Source organism: Astyanax mexicanus, chromosome 3 (assembly GCF_023375975.1).
Source record: "Astyanax mexicanus isolate ESR-SI-001 chromosome 3, AstMex3_surface, whole genome shotgun sequence".
Lineage (NCBI taxonomy): Eukaryota > Metazoa > Chordata > Actinopteri > Characiformes > Acestrorhamphidae > Astyanax > Astyanax mexicanus.
Genome location: NC_064410.1, coordinates 61,319,633 through 61,334,634, shown reverse-complemented (window position 1 = coordinate 61,334,634; position 15,002 = coordinate 61,319,633). Strand labels below are relative to the sequence as shown.

Here is a 15,002-nt window from a genome sequence, read left to right as displayed (position 1 = left end):
ACTGCTTTGCCCCAACGGGTTTTAAAAAAAGGAGTCCTTCGAGCCGGATTTGAACCAGCGACCTAAGGATGACAATTTTAACACCTACAGTCCTCCGCTCTACCAACTGAGCTATCGAAGGAGCTCGGGCACCTCTGTTGATATGGAAATGTAAATGGTACATGTATGATGTAGTTTTTTTGCCATCATGCAACTTAAACATTTAGAAACCTAGTTTTAATCCAAATTCTGAAGAATGCACACAATTCTTTGTCTGTCACAACTATCAACTAAGGAATCAGTGGCAGTAGAGTGCCTTGGGCAGCTCATTTTTTTCACAGCTCCACAATAGTTCACCTCCAGAAAGATGGGCCACATACTGTGGTCTAGAACAGTGTTGAAACAAAAAGAAACTGAGGCTTTTTGCCTGTGTCGCAATTAGGTGTTGGACCTTCCTTTTACTCCATGCCTGCTTGCATGTACGCAGCATGGGTAGGTCAGCCATTCTGAGCTTCAAAAAGTTTTTCGACAGTCAGTTCATCAGCTTGTTTCCCTGGTGGTCTAGTGGCTAGGATTCGGCGCTCTCACCGCCGCGGCCCGGGTTCGATTCCCGGTCAGGGAAGTCCTGTTTTAGCTGACGACGACCACGAGCTTTATCGCAAGTGAAGTATTTGGCACACTGCTTTGCCCCAACGGGTTTTAAAAAAAGGAGTCCTTCGAGCCGGATTTGAACCAGCGACCTAAGGATGACAATTTTAACACCTACAGTCCTCCGCTCTACCAACTGAGCTATCGAAGGAGCTTGGGCACCTCTGTTGATATGGAAACTTAATTGGTACATGTATGATGTAGTTTTTTTTGCCATCAAGCAACTTAAACATTTAGAAACCTGGTTTTAATCCAAATTCTGAAGAATGCACACAATTCTTTGTCTGTCACAACTATCAACTAAGGAATCAGTGGCAGTAGAGTGCATTGGGCAGCTCATTTTTTTCACAGCTCCACAATAGTTCACCTCCAGAAAGATGGGCCACATACTGTGGTCTACAACAGTGTTGAAACAAAAAGAAACTGAGGCTTTTTGCCTGTGTCGCATTTAGGTGTTGGACCTTCCTTTTACTCCATGCCTGCTTGCATGTACGCAGCATGGGTAGGTCAGCCATTCTGAGCTTCAAAAAGTTTTTCGACAGTCAGTTCATCAGCTTGTTTCCCTGGTGGTCTAGTGGCTAGGATTCGGCGCTCTCACCGCCGCGGCCCGGGTTCGATTCCCGGTCAGGGAAGTCCTGTTTTAGCTGACGACGACCACGAGCTTTATCGCAAGTTAAGTGTTTGGCACACTGCTTTGCCACAACGGGTTTCAAAAAAAGGAGTCCTTCGAGCCGGATTTGAACCAGCGACCTAAGGATGACAATTTTAACACCTACAGTCCTCCGCTCTACCAACTGAGCTATCGAAGGAGCTTGGGCACCTCTGTTGATATGGAAATGTAATTGGTACATGTATGATGTAGTTTTTTTGCCATCAAGCAACTTAAACATTTAGACACCTGGTTTTAATCCAAATTCTGAAGAATGCACACAAAGCTTTGTCTGTCACAACTATCAACTAAGGAATCAGTGGCAGTAGAGTGCCTTGGGCAGCTCATTTTTTTCACAGCTCCACAATAGTTCACCTCCAGAAAGATGGGCCACATACTGTGGTCTAGAACAGTGTTGAAACAAAAAGAAACTGAGGCTTTTTGCCTGTGTCGCAATTAGGTGTTGGACCTTCCTTTTACTCCATGCCTGCTTGCATGTACGCAGCATGGGTAGGTCAGCCATTCTGAGCTTCAAAAAGTTTTTCGACAGTCAGTTCATCAGCTTGTTTCCCTGGTGGTCTAGTGGCTAGGATTTGGCGCTCTCACCGCCGCGGCCCGGGTTCGATTCCCGGTCAGGGAAGTCCTGTTTTAGCTGACGACGACCACGAGCTTTATCGCAAGTGAAGAATTTGGCACACTGCTTTGCCACAACGGATTTAAAAAAAAGGAGTCCTTCGAGCCGGATTTGAACCAGCGACCTAAGGATGACAATTTTAACACCTACAGTCCTCCGCTCTACCAACTGAGCTATCGAAGGAGCTCGGGCACCTCTGTTGATATGGAAATGTAATTGGTACATGTATGATGTAGTTTTTTTGCCATCAAGCAACTTAAACATTTAGAAACCTAGTTTTAATCCAAATTCTGAAGAATGCACACAATTCTTTGTCTGTCACAACTATCAACTAAGGAATCAGTGGCAGTAGAGTGCCTTGGGCAGCTCATTTTTTTCACAGCTCCACAATAGTTCACCTCCAGAAAGATGGGCCACATACTGTGGTCTAGAACAGTGTTGAAACAAAAAGAAACTGAGGCTTTTTGCCTGTGTCGCAATTAGGTGTTGGACCTTCCTTTTACTCCATGCCTGCTTGCATGTACGCAGCATGGGTAGGTCAGCCATTCTGAGCTTCAAAAAGTTTTTCGACAGTCAGTTCATCAGCTTGTTTCCCTGGTGGTCTAGTGGCTAGGATTCGGCGCTCTCACCGCCGCGGCCCGGGTTCGATTCCCGGTCAGGGAAGTCCTGTTTCAGCTGACGACGACCACAAGCTTTATCGCAAGTGAAGTATTTGGCACACTGCTTTGCCCCAACGGGTTTTAAAAAAAGGAGTCCTTCGAGCCGGATTTGAACCAGCGACCTAAGGATGACAATTTTAACACCTACAGTCCTCCGCTCTACCAACTGAGCTATCGAAGGAGCTTGGGCACCTCTGTTGATATGGAAACTTAATTGGTACATGTATGATGTAGTTTTTTTTGCCATCAAGCAACTTAAACATTTAGAAACCTGGTTTTAATCCAAATTCTGAAGAATGCACACAATTCTTTGTCTGTCACAACTATCAACTAAGGAATCAGTGGCAGTAGAGTGCCTTGGGCAGCTCATTTTTTTCACAGCTCCACAATAGTTCACCTCCAGAAAGATGGGCCACATACTGTGGTCTAGAACAGTGTTGAAACAAAAAGAAACTGAGGCTTTTTGCCTGTGTCGCATTTAGGTGTTGGACCTTCCTTTTACTCCATGCCTGCTTGCATGTACGCAGCATGGGTAGGTCAGCCATTCTGAGCTTCAAAAAGTTTTTCGACAGTCAGTTCATCAGCTTGTTTCCCTGGTGGTCTAGTGGCTAGGATTCGGCGCTCTCACCGCCGCGGCCCGGGTTCGATTCCCGGTCAGGGAAGTCCTGTTTTAGCTGACGACGACCACGAGCTTTATCGCAAGTAAAGTGTTTGGCACACTGCTTTGCCACAACGGGTTTCAAAAAAAGGAGTCCTTCGAGCCGGATTTGAACCAGCGACCTAAGGATGACAATTTTAACACCTACAGTCCTCCGCTCTACCAACTGAGCTAAAGCTGGGGAACAATCGTCCGTATGGGAGGGGGAAGAAGGGGAAAAAATGGGGAAGAAAGGGAAGAAAAAATCAGTGCATCGCCGGTTCGAATCCAGGTTGTGGCACAAGTTTTTTTTTCTTCCTAGTTAGAAATGGTAATTTAGTTGCAACATTATATCTAATGGCAACTTGTATAAAATCAGTTGTTGCGTTATTCATGCCTCTATGTTGTTCTATTGTGTAGCGAATGTATTACATTTTACAATGTCCAGTATTCCAATAAAATAAAACAAACTGAATGAATACTTAATTTATTCAAAATAAATTTAATTTAAACACATAATACAATACAAATATGATACAATTAAAGTACAACATAATACGACAAAAATGAAAGGCTGTGGTATAAGTATATAAATCTATGAAATACTTTTAGTTGTCATTTCTTTAACAAGTGTTGGTTCACAAAATGTGATTTATATATAAATAACACACATTAATGGAATACTGTTACAGTCATGTAATTAACCACCACTTATATTACAAATGTCAATTATAATAATAACAACCATTAACATACAATACTATATAATGTACCACATCAACATTGAACTAAAACTGCACCAAACACATTAATAACACACCAATGAAATGCAATAAACTGCACCAAACAAATATAATGCAATACACACCCTAGTAATAATAACAATATTATTATAATACTATGTACATAATAATAAGAGTACTATATACAATATAATGCACAAGAAGCAGGCAATGCCTATATATGAAATAAACATGAAAAGATCCATAACAATTGAATATATATATATAAATAATAATATAACACTATATACATAATAATAATAATAATAATAGTACTATATACAATATAATGCACAAGAAGTAGACCATGCCTATATTTGAAATAAACATTAAATATCCATAAAACAATTGAATATATATAGATAGAAATAATAATAATAATAATAATAGTAATACTAGTAGTAGTATAGTCGTACTATATACAATATAATGCACAAGAAGAATACCATGCCTATATATGAAAAAAACATGAAAAGATCCATATAACAATTAAATATGTATAGATATAAATAATAATACTAATAATATAATACTATATTCATAATAATAATAATAATAGTACTATATACAATATAATGCAACAGAAGCAGACAATGCCTATATATGAAATAAACATGAAAAGATCCATAACAATTGAATATATATATATAATAATATAATAATATAACACTATATACATAATAATAATAATAATAATAATAATAATAATAATAGTACTATATACAATATAATGCACAAGAAGCAGGCAATGCCTATATATGAAATAAACATGAAAAGATCCATAACAATTGAATATATATATATATATATATATATATATATATATATATATATATATATATATATATATAAATAATAATACTATAACACTATATACATAATAATAATAGTACTATATACAATATAATGCACAAGAAGCAGACCATGCCTATATTTGAAATAAACATTAAATATCCATAAAACAATTGAATATATATAGATAGAAATAATAATAATAATAATAGTAATACTAGTAGTAGTATAGTCGTACTATATACAATATAATGCACAAGAAGAATACCATGCCTATATATGAAAAAAACATGAAAAGATCCATATAACAATTAAATATGTATAGATATAAATAATAATACTAATAATATAATACTATATTCATAATAATAATAATAGTACTATATACAATATAATGCAACAGAAGCAGACAATGCCTATATTTGAAATAAACATTAAAGATCCAAACAACAATTTATAATATATATAGATAGACATAATAAAAACAATAATATAATAACATATACATAATAATAATAGTACTATATAAAATGTAATGCACAAGAAGCAGATAATGCCTATATTTGAAATAAACATTAAAGATCCATATAATAATTTAATATATATACATAGATAGCAATAATAATAATAATAATAATAATAATAATAATAAGCGGCATTATAAATCTATCAAATAAAGTTAATACTAGGCTAATATATAATATACATCTTATGTAATATACAACAATAAATATATGAATTACATCCGCCTCATTTTTGCCAACCACTGCTCTTTGCTAATTGACTCAGAGTTGGGGCAAAAAATCTTGCCCTTGTACTGGCTGTGGCCGGTTTCTTGGGTTCTAAACTGTCCACACCTCCTGCATGCGTTTGATGCAACTGTCCTGTTGTACTGACGTTTTGTGGGTTGGGCAGTGTCAGTTACAGTTGTGTCGGAGGTAGTTGCTGTATTTATGGTGTGAGAAGAACAAAAGGTACCAGGTGTGAAAGACATAAACAACTGACGCACAACAGGGACAGCTGGTGCTGGTGTAGAGTTGGGACAAATTAATCTAAGTCTTGCAGAGGGAGCTGGAGTTTGGACCACAGAGACATGATGCTGGTGAGTGGCGAGTGGCTGGGTGGGAAGCTGGGGAGACGGCAAAATGGGTCTCGTTTTCATTCTTGTTTTGGCCTGTCCAGCTGTGTTGGGTAGAATTTGGTACAGGTGAACTGGGTGTGCATACTGTGCAGGTACATCTGGCTTGGTTCTCGCTGCCTGCAGAGGTTCACCTGCCATTGGCCTGGTTTCAGGAAGGTGCACCCCTTGAAGAAGCACAGACACCTCTTGAGCTTTGATGCGCTCTTTGTACCAGTGCATTAGAGTTTTTTGGTTTACCTCAACCAGCTGAAGGGTGGTCTGTTCCATCACTATGCCATTGCTCAAAACCAGCTGCCTTATTTTTTGATAGTCCTGCAATATTAGCGCCCATCTTGAAAGACTTGATTTGCCATGCTTTTTGGGGCTTTTGTGGATGCTGCATAATCTAATAAAAACTGTTTCAATTAGCCGGCAGCAGTTAGGCCACTGAGCAGGGGAGCCATTTGATCCCAAGACACACCTTTTTGTGCTGTCAACCCCAGGAGTGAAAGTGGCTTTCTTTTTTGGCGATCTAAATCGGCCAGTAAGCAGCCGGTCCTGATGACGGGCTGCATACACCAGCCGGTCCTTATCGAACTGGTCCAAGTTCTGCCAGAGACTAACAATAGTGCTGGCTTGCTGGTTTGTTAAAGTGAGGCCTGATTGTGTCCGAAGTTCCACAAGACATTCTGCCAAACTGTCAACTCTGTCCATACCAGGTATGCCATGCACATCCACTGCCTAAAAAAAAGAAAAAAAGGGAAAGCCACTGATTATGGTGGATTTAAAGACTTACATATTTGTTCATGTACAGTTAAATGATTATACAAAATAGGAACATGGTGTAGAGCTTACTGTAGACATTAAACTTCAAGTAAAAGAAACTAATATTTACCATTTGATGCCCAGCTACTTGTGACGAGCTGGCTGGAGGTGGAGGTGCAGGCTGGAGTGAAGGCGGTGCAGGCTGGAATGAAGGCACAGGCTGGGGTGTAGGCTGGAGTGAAGGCACAGGCTGGAGTGAAGACACAGGCTGGGGTGTAGGCTGGAGTGAAGGCGGTGCAGGCTGGAATGAAGGCACAGGCTGGAGTGCAGGCTGGAATGAAGGCACAGGCTGGAGTGCAGGCTGGAGTGAAGGCACAGGCTGGGGTGCAGGGTGGCGTGAAGGCACAGGCTGGGGTGTAGGCTGGAGTGAAGGCGGTGCAGGCTGGAATGAAGGCACAGGCTGGGGTGCAGGCTGGAGTGAAGGCACAGGCTGGAATGAAGGCACAGGCTGGAGTGCAGGCTGGAGTGAAGGCACAGGCTGGGGTGCAGGCTGGAGTGAAGGCACAGGCTGGGGTGCAGGCTGGAGTGAAGGCACAGGCTGGGGTGCAGGCTGGAGTGAAGGCACAGGCTGGGGTGCAGGCTGGAGTGAAGGCACAGGCTGGAATGAAGGCACAGGCTGGAGTGCAGGCTGGAGTGAAGGCACAGGCTGGGGTGCAGGGTGGCGTGAAGGCACAGGCTGGAATGAAGGCACAGGCTGGAGTGCAGGCTGGAGTGAAGGCACAGGCTGGGGTGCAGGGTGGCGTGAAGGCACAGGCTGGAATGAAGGCACAGGCTGGAGTGCAGGCTGGAGTGAAGGCACAGGCTGGGGTGCAGGGTGGCGTGAAGGCACAGGCTGGGGTGTAGGCTGGAGTGAAGGCGGTGCAGGCTGGAATGAAGGCACAGGCTGGTGTGCAGGCTGGAGTGAAGGCACAGGCTGGGGTGCAGGCTGGAGTGAAGGCACAGGCTGGAATGAAGGCACAGGCTGGAGTGCAGGCTGGAGTGAAGGCACAGACTGGGGTGTAGGCTGGAGTGAAGGCGGTGCAGGCTGGAATGAAGGCACAGGCTGGTGTGCAGGCTGGAGTGAAGGCACAGGCTGGAGTGCAGGCTGGAGTGAAGGCACGGGTAAACACTGGAAAAGTGCTTCTGGGGGCTCAGAGAGAGATGCCACATCTGAAATCATTAGATCTGCCAGTATGATACCATCATCATTAGCTGATTCGGCAAAGCCCTCATCTTCAAGATCTTGTACATCCAAATCCTCCAGCAACTCTGACATGGTCTCAGATGTGGAGCACATGTCTTGCAAGGGCTCGTTGTTCTGCCTTAGCAAGTACTGTACCCCAATGAGCTCGCCTAAAAAAAACAAGCAAACACATATTAGGTTTGATAAGAGATTACAAAAATGTTTAGAAAGTAATTGCTGTTATAAGAGCATCCTTACCAGTGTATTGCCCAGGTGGTGTGAATGCAGTAACCAACTTCTTTCCGAACACTTTCAAAAAGCTGTCATTCACAAAGTGAACCAACTCCCCTGTGTATGTGCGCAGTGGTGAGGGTTCCTTCACAACAGCAGCAGCAGCTCGGTCCTGATTCCAGCGATTCAGTCCCTCCAAAAGATAAACCTGAAAGTTCAGCGAGTTGGCACTGTTCCCTAAAAGATAGTGAAGAACAGAATAAGTTCACGGGACAAACAGTAAAATAAAATATGAAATTAAAATTAACTTAAAATTATGTAAAACATTTAAAGCACAATATGCTTTTGTTACCAAGAGGGACAAGATCACAAACCTGGAATGAAGCGATTCAGATGGCAGTGAAATGATTCCAGAGATGTAGAACCCCTGGCACACCGGTATGTTTTTAAAACCACCCCTCCCTTGGTGATGCTTCCTGTCTCTGTATACAGTGCTACATTTGGAGGGTCCTGAATGCATGCCACATGTCGCCTCTGGACATCCCAAATGTGTTGCATCCTGACACTGTCGAGAAGAGGAACCCCAAGTGCATCATTCCCCTTGCTCATGAGCTCTCCGATAAGCTGAGAAAGAAGGCGGATGGTGGTCTCTTCTCCTCTTGTTTTTCTTCTGCAATGGAGAGCCAGCTCTTCTTTTGTGAGATGTCGGTCAAGCTCCTTCTCCGTTAATGGAGGCCAGCCCTGCTGGGCAAGTTGCTCCCTCTTGGCCTTCCTCAGCAGTCCAACATCACCAGCATCCCACTCAAATATGCACGATGATATGCGGGACATGAAAGTGGGATAGAGCTGATGGGCATCAGTTGTGCATCCGGCTGCCAGACGACGCATGAAATGCCAGATATCAAGACGCACAATAATGTCTGGCCATCCACCAAATCTGCTTTTCAGTTTGGTCTCTCCCACTTCTTTGCAGCAGCCACAGTCTACATACAGGACAACAGGAGGATCTACCCCAGCCCTCTGGTACCTGTTCACTAGACCTGCAGCCATTAGGTCCAGTCCTGCTCCTTCATTTGCAGTGAGAACACTTATCAGCACCTGACCGCTTTCATTCCCAACTGAGGTGAGCCACTGTGCAGTGCCTTTGGCTGGCCCTGTAAGCTTCTTTGTGATCTGAAATTACAGACAGAGAACAGAACATAGTCCAGGAGTGTTAATTTGCATACTGGAGAAAGTGAGTCATTTTTCTATATAAAATGTGCCTTTTAAACAACATTAAATACTTTTACAATAATTTTACATGATTCCAGCACTTCAGTCATTGCTTCAATAATCCAAGTCATTGTGAAATAAAATGTTATTTGTAAACACCGTGTCCATATGAGCTTTACATGCTAATCTTTACTGATGAGTCACATCCTGCATCAAATAAGGAAGTCAATTATCTGATAAAGGCTTTTTTACCAATTACCATATATACATTTATAAATTATGGGACAACATTGAAAAATCTTGGCAGTTATCTTAGAAAATATATATGTTTGCTTTACATCAGATGTGTTCTTTGTTATGAACAAAAATAAAACACTCAAGACTACTAACCTTTTTAGTAGAATCCATTTTTAAAATGGTTCCATAAGTAGATGTGATACTAGCCTTGATATCCTCCAGCCTATTGAGGATATCTTGGCTGTACACAGTGAGAAGCCACTTGTAACTGGGGACTGTAGAGAGTTTTGGGGGCTCCTGAAAGCATGGTGGAAGTAGGCCCGAGCTGGTCACGAATGCAGCACATTCTGATGTATATCGCGCCACCCGCTGGAGCCACTCTTCACTATGGTTCTCTTTCAGCTGGCCAATGATACGCACAGGTCCATTTCCCAAGCTCCGTTCACGTAACAGACGAATGACTCGTATGTCACAGGCATATCTAGAAAACCACAAATTTAAAAGGTGTCAGGTGTCACTTATCTTGATCTTAATACTTCTCTTAATACTAAGGGTTAATGTGGTTGCAGCAAATCAAGTAATGGGCATTCAGTCTATTAGGATTTTAAATCTGAAAGTGCATTAGTAGGTTGGTTTTTTTATATACTTTTTACAGCTTTTTAAAAAAACTAAATATCAACTCTGAATCAAATTTGAAAAATAAATATGCCTTTAGATAAAGATGCATGAAAAGCATGCAATGAGTCTGTGTTATACAAAAGTATTAGGCAATTGTCTTATTCACCTGCGTGTGAGGATGACCCTAAACTCTGAGCGATGTGCTAAATCCAGCTGCTGGAGGATCGTCTGACTCCAAGACAAGTAGCTGCTTCTACACCCAGTGCAGATAAGGGTCTCCGTTGCGAGGTTGTAGTACCTGTCGATGTCTAGGACCTGCCGTACCCGCCTGTGCAGACCTCCTCCACTCAGCTGGCGTCCATTGCAGGCAGGATTGATGCACTGTAGCCGCACTTTCCACAACCTGTATGGCATCCACAGCAGCAAAGACTGTGAGAAGAACCTGTCAGGACCCGGCACCTGGTGGTACAATAGGGCTGGTGGTGGGGGGTGATACCACAGCTGAAGGTTGTCCCGCAGCTCCAGCTTACCTTTGGCACCAACTCTAAAGAGGGCCTCAGATACCCACTTGCGGTCCTGCTGTGGCACTGTCTGTGGCCACAGAAGTGGGAGCTCAGCAGGATTCTCTGGCTGTGATAAACAATTGTTAAACAGAAGTTGGGTATAAGCATGAATTTAAGCAAGCACATTCATGATTTAAACAAAATTTTACCATGCTCTTCACAGCAGCTTCCGGCAGTTGATGTGGCACAATGTCTTCCACAGAGGATGGTGGCGGTGGTGGCCCAAAGGAGAAGGGAGAGGTGGACTGCACAACATGATGAGGGCGGGGGGATGGTGGAAGGTGGAGACCAGTGCATGGTTTTGAGGCAGCAGGTGAACCAGTGACCACTTGTGTCTAAAGTAACACATTCATAATAGCATAATAGTTATAAAGAAACATGAATATGAAGGTTAAAAAATAAACATGTTTTTTTTGTACTCACCTGAGGAAGTTTTCTCTTTAGGTTTAGGTTTGGTTTTGCTGCATTCCCATGTGAACCTCCAAACCTTGATTTTTCAAACTTACACAAAAACAAGTAACATGACATCTGAGGAAATACATGTAAAACCTTCACACATTTCAAAATACATGAGCACTTGAAAATTAAATAGCACTTACCATTGACAATGTCAATTCATGCCTCTTTAGGGGATTTGACCCAACACTTGTAGAAGGCACTGTGCTCACAGATGGTGAAGGGACTTGTGGGTGTGTGGCAGGTCCCTAAATATATAGTCAAAATTCAGAATTTATTTGATTTAAAAAAACTGCAAACCTGATACAAATACATTAATCTCCATTTTATACATGCAGAATTTGTACACCACAGGTGTAGAAGGATTAGGTGGCAGACACATGCACATCAATTTAATTGAAAATAAAGCAATTAACTGAAAATGAACACAAGCAGAAATAAACAAACAAGTCTAACTAACTACTTAACCAAGGAGAAGTCAATACACAACAGAACCAGGTGCTAAATTAGTACATGGTCTGAAGTTAACTTTATTTTGCTTTGTGGAATAGACCCCAACAAAAACTAAATAAGCACAGAAGCATGACTACATACTAAAGTTACCTTGTGAAATCCACAAGTACATGTCTGCACTCCTGCCAGAAGGGTGGCCTGTCCCCTCAGCTGCAGAGGGCATTTTTCTATCTGTAAACATGAGCATGACTCAGAATTGAATAGTAAAATATATACAATAAACAACACTTTTATACATGCTTTTCGTATTTATACATATATATAATTTTACCTTATGATAGAGGTCATGCCATTTCTTCTGCCTTGGAGCAGGTCGGTTACCTGCATTAGAAGGCCAGGCTCCTGTACTGGCAAATGTTTGAAGGCGATGAAGCCATTCAGAATCTGCCATGGGTTTGTGAGATTTTGCCATAACCTGAAACAATATATACCACTGCAACTAGTAAAATTAAACTCACCAATATTACTTGTCCAGGACAAAAAACATTAACTTACTATAATAAATATAGGTAGGATATATTACAATGAAATTATCAAAAATATGATAACTGCGACTAATTTTGAAAACTGGAGCTACCACAAAACTAATGACAGTTTACACATGGTACTAACATAATTGTATATATTGCTACAGAGCAATAGAAACGTAAATATGAAAAATGTAATGTATTTTTGTAATCAATAATAGCTACTACATGACAGACAGGTCAAGTGAATATACACTGCCTGACTTTCCCTCCAAAATTCTCTGTTCGCGCTTAAGCCGTATTTTCCCTCCAATTTTGATTTTTCCCTCCAATTTTTTTTCCCGTTTATTGTCCCTAAGCTGTGTGTATTACAAGATAGACAGGGTACCTTAGGTTAATATAATCAAGTTCCTTCCAAAATTATCGTTGCAATGTCCAAAAAATGACAAAATACAATGAGTAATTAAATAAACGCGTAATACAATGAGTAATTAAATAAACGCGTTTAAGCCGACTTGTCCCTGCAGTTTTCCCGGTTAAGTTACTGTCCCTAAACCGAGGATACTAGGTTAAGTTATTATAATATGGTTAATATGAGTGCTACCTGAAATTCCCCTTAAAAATGACCTGATTATTGCTAATTTCGAGAAACAACATTAATAAATAACGCTGAACCGAGGCAACCGATGTTGGGTGGCATTAGCTAACTAGAAAACAAGAGATGTTTACATTACGTGTCATTTGTTTTACGATATGTAACGTTAAGTTAGAGAATGCAAGTAGAAATTAACTTAATTTTTAATTTATTAATTAATATTAGCTAGCTATGAAAAAATATATATGTAACGTTATATGTAACGTTATAGGGACACACAGCTGATATTACATCGGCTAGAAATGTGAATTAAGTTAACTTAACCTTGTTCCCAATTAAATTATGCATAATTTTCTACCTACATATAAGATAAACAGACAGCAAAGTACTTACGTCGTCCTGCACAAATCCCAGCTAGCTAGTATTTTCTCGTCCGTCTCGTAGTCCGTACTGTAGCGTTTCAGCTCGTTGTTTTTTCTCGTAGTCCGTACAGTAGTGGATTTTTAATTTTTTTTCAGAGTGATGATGCGTTGATAGAGGGGGTGTGGGGTGGGGGAGGGTGTAAAAGCTTTGGGGCTTGTGATTGGTTTAGGAAACACTGAACTCATCCTGTGATTGGTTTAAGGAACACCCAAACTCGCCATACAATTGGTCTCTGAAACACTGAACTCCCCTTGCGATTGGTTAAAGAAACACTGAACTCCCCTTGCGGTTGGTTTAAAAACACTGAACTCCCTATGGGATTGGCTTAGGAAACACTGAACTCGTCACATCATTGGAAGCTTCTGTACAGACTATCGTAGGTACGGTGCCGCTATCGAAGGAGCTTGGGCACCTCTGTTGATATGGAAACTTAATTGGTACATGTATGATGTAGTTTTTTTTGCCATCAAGCAACTTAAACATTTAGAAACCTGGTTTTAATCCAAATTCTGAAGAATGCACACAATTCTTTGTCTGTCACAACTATCAACTAAGGAATCAGTGGCAGTAGAGTGCCTTGGGCAGCTCATTTTTTTCACAGCTCCACAATAGTTCACCTCCAGAAAGATGGGCCACATACTGTGGTCTACAACAGTGTTGAAACAAAAAGAAACTGAGGCTTTTTGCCTGTGTCGCATTTAGGTGTTGGACCTTCCTTTTACTCCATGCCTGCTTGCATGTACGCAGCATGGGTAGGTCAGCCATTCTGAGCTTCAAAAAGTTTTTCGACAGTCAGTTCAACAGCTTGTTTCCCTGGTGGTCTAGTGGCTAGGATTCGGCGCTCTCACCGCCGCGGCCCGGGTTCGATTCCCGGTCAGGAAAGTCCTGTTTTAGCTGACGACGACCACGAGCTTTATCGCAAGTTAAGTGTTTGGCACACTGCTTTGCCACAACGGGTTTCAAAAAAAGGAGTCCTTCGAGCCGGATTTGAACCAGCGACCTAAGGATGACAATTTTAACACCTACAGTCCTCCGCTCTACCAACTGAGCTATCGAAGGAGCTTGGGCACCTCTGTTGATATGGAAATGTAATTGGTACATGTATGATGTAGTTTTTTTGCCATCAAGCAACTTAAACATTTAGACACCTGGTTTTTATCCAAATTCTGAAGAATGCACACAAAGCTTTGTCTGTCACAACTATCAACTAAGGAATCAGTGGCAGTAGAGTGCCTTGGGCAGCTCATTTTTTTCACAGCTCCACAATAGTTCACCTCCAGAAAGATGGGCCACATACTGTGGTCTAGAACAGTGTTGAAACAAAAAGAAACTGAGGCTTTTTGCCTGTGTCGCAATTAGGTGTTGGACCTTCCTTTTACTCCATGCCTGCTTGCATGTACGCAGCATGGGTAGGTCAGCCATTCTGAGCTTCAAAAAGTTTTTCGACAGTCAGTTCATCAGCTTGTTTCCCTGGTGGTCTAGTGGCTAGGATTCGGCGCTCTCACCGCCGCGGCCCGGGTTCGATTCCCGGTCAGGGAAGTCCTGTTTTAGCTGACGACGACCACGAGCTTTATCGCAAGTGAAGTATTTGGCACACTGCTTTGCCCCAACGGGTTTTAAAAAAAGGAGTCCTTCGAGCCGGATTTGAACCAGCGACCTAAGGATGACAATTTTAACACCTACAGTCTTCCGCTCTACCAACTGAGCTATCGAAGGAGCTCGGGCACCTCTGTTGATATGGAAATGTAATTGGTACATGTATGATGTAGTTTTTTTGCCATCAAGCAACTTAAACATTTA

The 15,002-nt window shown here is 41.6% G+C and overlaps 1 protein-coding gene, 1 long non-coding RNA gene and 14 other non-coding genes across 16 annotated transcripts in view; 8 read left to right on the top strand and 8 right to left on the bottom strand.

Annotated features, from left to right (window-relative positions):
• The window catches only part of LOC125799400 (uncharacterized), a 199,720-nt gene that overhangs the window by 170,554 nt on the left and 14,164 nt on the right, over window positions 1–15,002 (top strand). The gene's annotated exons all lie outside the window — the stretch shown is intronic.
• On the bottom strand, window positions 35–121 carry trnay-gua (transfer RNA tyrosine (anticodon GUA)). Its single transcript is given in 2 exon segments — window positions 35–70; window positions 85–121. It is a non-coding gene; the product is annotated as a tRNA-Tyr (tRNA).
• trnae-cuc (transfer RNA glutamic acid (anticodon CUC)) lies at window positions 530–601 on the top strand. The gene has a single exon. It is a non-coding gene; the product is annotated as a tRNA-Glu (tRNA).
• trnay-gua (transfer RNA tyrosine (anticodon GUA)) lies at window positions 692–778 on the bottom strand. The gene is given in 2 exon segments: window positions 692–727; window positions 742–778. It is a non-coding gene; the product is annotated as a tRNA-Tyr (tRNA).
• Window positions 1,188–1,259, top strand: trnae-cuc (transfer RNA glutamic acid (anticodon CUC)). Its single transcript has one exon. It is a non-coding gene; the product is annotated as a tRNA-Glu (tRNA).
• trnay-gua (transfer RNA tyrosine (anticodon GUA)) lies at window positions 1,350–1,436 on the bottom strand. The gene is given in 2 exon segments: window positions 1,350–1,385; window positions 1,400–1,436. It is a non-coding gene; the product is annotated as a tRNA-Tyr (tRNA).
• Window positions 1,845–1,916, top strand: trnae-cuc (transfer RNA glutamic acid (anticodon CUC)). Its single transcript has one exon. It is a non-coding gene; the product is annotated as a tRNA-Glu (tRNA).
• trnay-gua (transfer RNA tyrosine (anticodon GUA)) lies at window positions 2,007–2,093 on the bottom strand. Its single transcript is given in 2 exon segments — window positions 2,007–2,042; window positions 2,057–2,093. It is a non-coding gene; the product is annotated as a tRNA-Tyr (tRNA).
• trnae-cuc (transfer RNA glutamic acid (anticodon CUC)) lies at window positions 2,502–2,573 on the top strand. Its single transcript has one exon. It is a non-coding gene; the product is annotated as a tRNA-Glu (tRNA).
• Window positions 2,664–2,750, bottom strand: trnay-gua (transfer RNA tyrosine (anticodon GUA)). The gene is given in 2 exon segments: window positions 2,664–2,699; window positions 2,714–2,750. It is a non-coding gene; the product is annotated as a tRNA-Tyr (tRNA).
• On the top strand, window positions 3,160–3,231 carry trnae-cuc (transfer RNA glutamic acid (anticodon CUC)). Its single transcript has one exon. It is a non-coding gene; the product is annotated as a tRNA-Glu (tRNA).
• On the bottom strand, window positions 5,303–13,592 carry LOC125799383 (uncharacterized). Its single transcript, XM_049475945.1, has 12 exons — window positions 13,173–13,592; window positions 11,989–12,132; window positions 11,808–11,888; window positions 11,348–11,452; window positions 11,172–11,249; window positions 10,898–11,083; window positions 10,352–10,815; window positions 9,721–10,048; window positions 8,493–9,291; window positions 8,146–8,355; window positions 6,796–8,057; window positions 5,303–6,641 (listed from the first exon to the last, which is right to left on the bottom strand). The coding sequence occupies exons 2-12, from the start codon at window positions 12,127–12,129 to the stop codon at window positions 5,520–5,522; spliced, it is 4,776 nt and encodes a 1,591-aa protein (XP_049331902.1). The 5' UTR covers window positions 12,130–12,132; window positions 13,173–13,592; the 3' UTR covers window positions 5,303–5,519.
• Window positions 14,013–14,084, top strand: trnae-cuc (transfer RNA glutamic acid (anticodon CUC)). The gene has a single exon. It is a non-coding gene; the product is annotated as a tRNA-Glu (tRNA).
• Window positions 14,175–14,261, bottom strand: trnay-gua (transfer RNA tyrosine (anticodon GUA)). The gene is given in 2 exon segments: window positions 14,175–14,210; window positions 14,225–14,261. It is a non-coding gene; the product is annotated as a tRNA-Tyr (tRNA).
• trnae-cuc (transfer RNA glutamic acid (anticodon CUC)) lies at window positions 14,670–14,741 on the top strand. The gene has a single exon. It is a non-coding gene; the product is annotated as a tRNA-Glu (tRNA).
• Window positions 14,832–14,918, bottom strand: trnay-gua (transfer RNA tyrosine (anticodon GUA)). The gene is given in 2 exon segments: window positions 14,832–14,867; window positions 14,882–14,918. It is a non-coding gene; the product is annotated as a tRNA-Tyr (tRNA).

What these genes read in the sequence shown, in the direction of transcription:
- LOC125799383 (XM_049475945.1), bottom strand. Translation starts at nt 12,129, where the DNA reads ATGGCAAAATCTCACAAACCCATGGCAGATTCTGAATGGCTTCATCGC. An exon ending in GTACTTGTGGATTTCACAAG is followed by an intron (nt 11,453 to 11,807) that starts GTAACTTTAGTA and finishes CTATATATTTAG; the next exon opens with GGACCTGCCACACACCCACA. An exon ending in ATGAATTGACATTGTCAATG is followed by an intron (nt 11,250 to 11,347) that starts GTAAGTGCTATT and finishes TTTTTGTGTAAG; the next exon opens with TTTGAAAAATCAAGGTTTGG.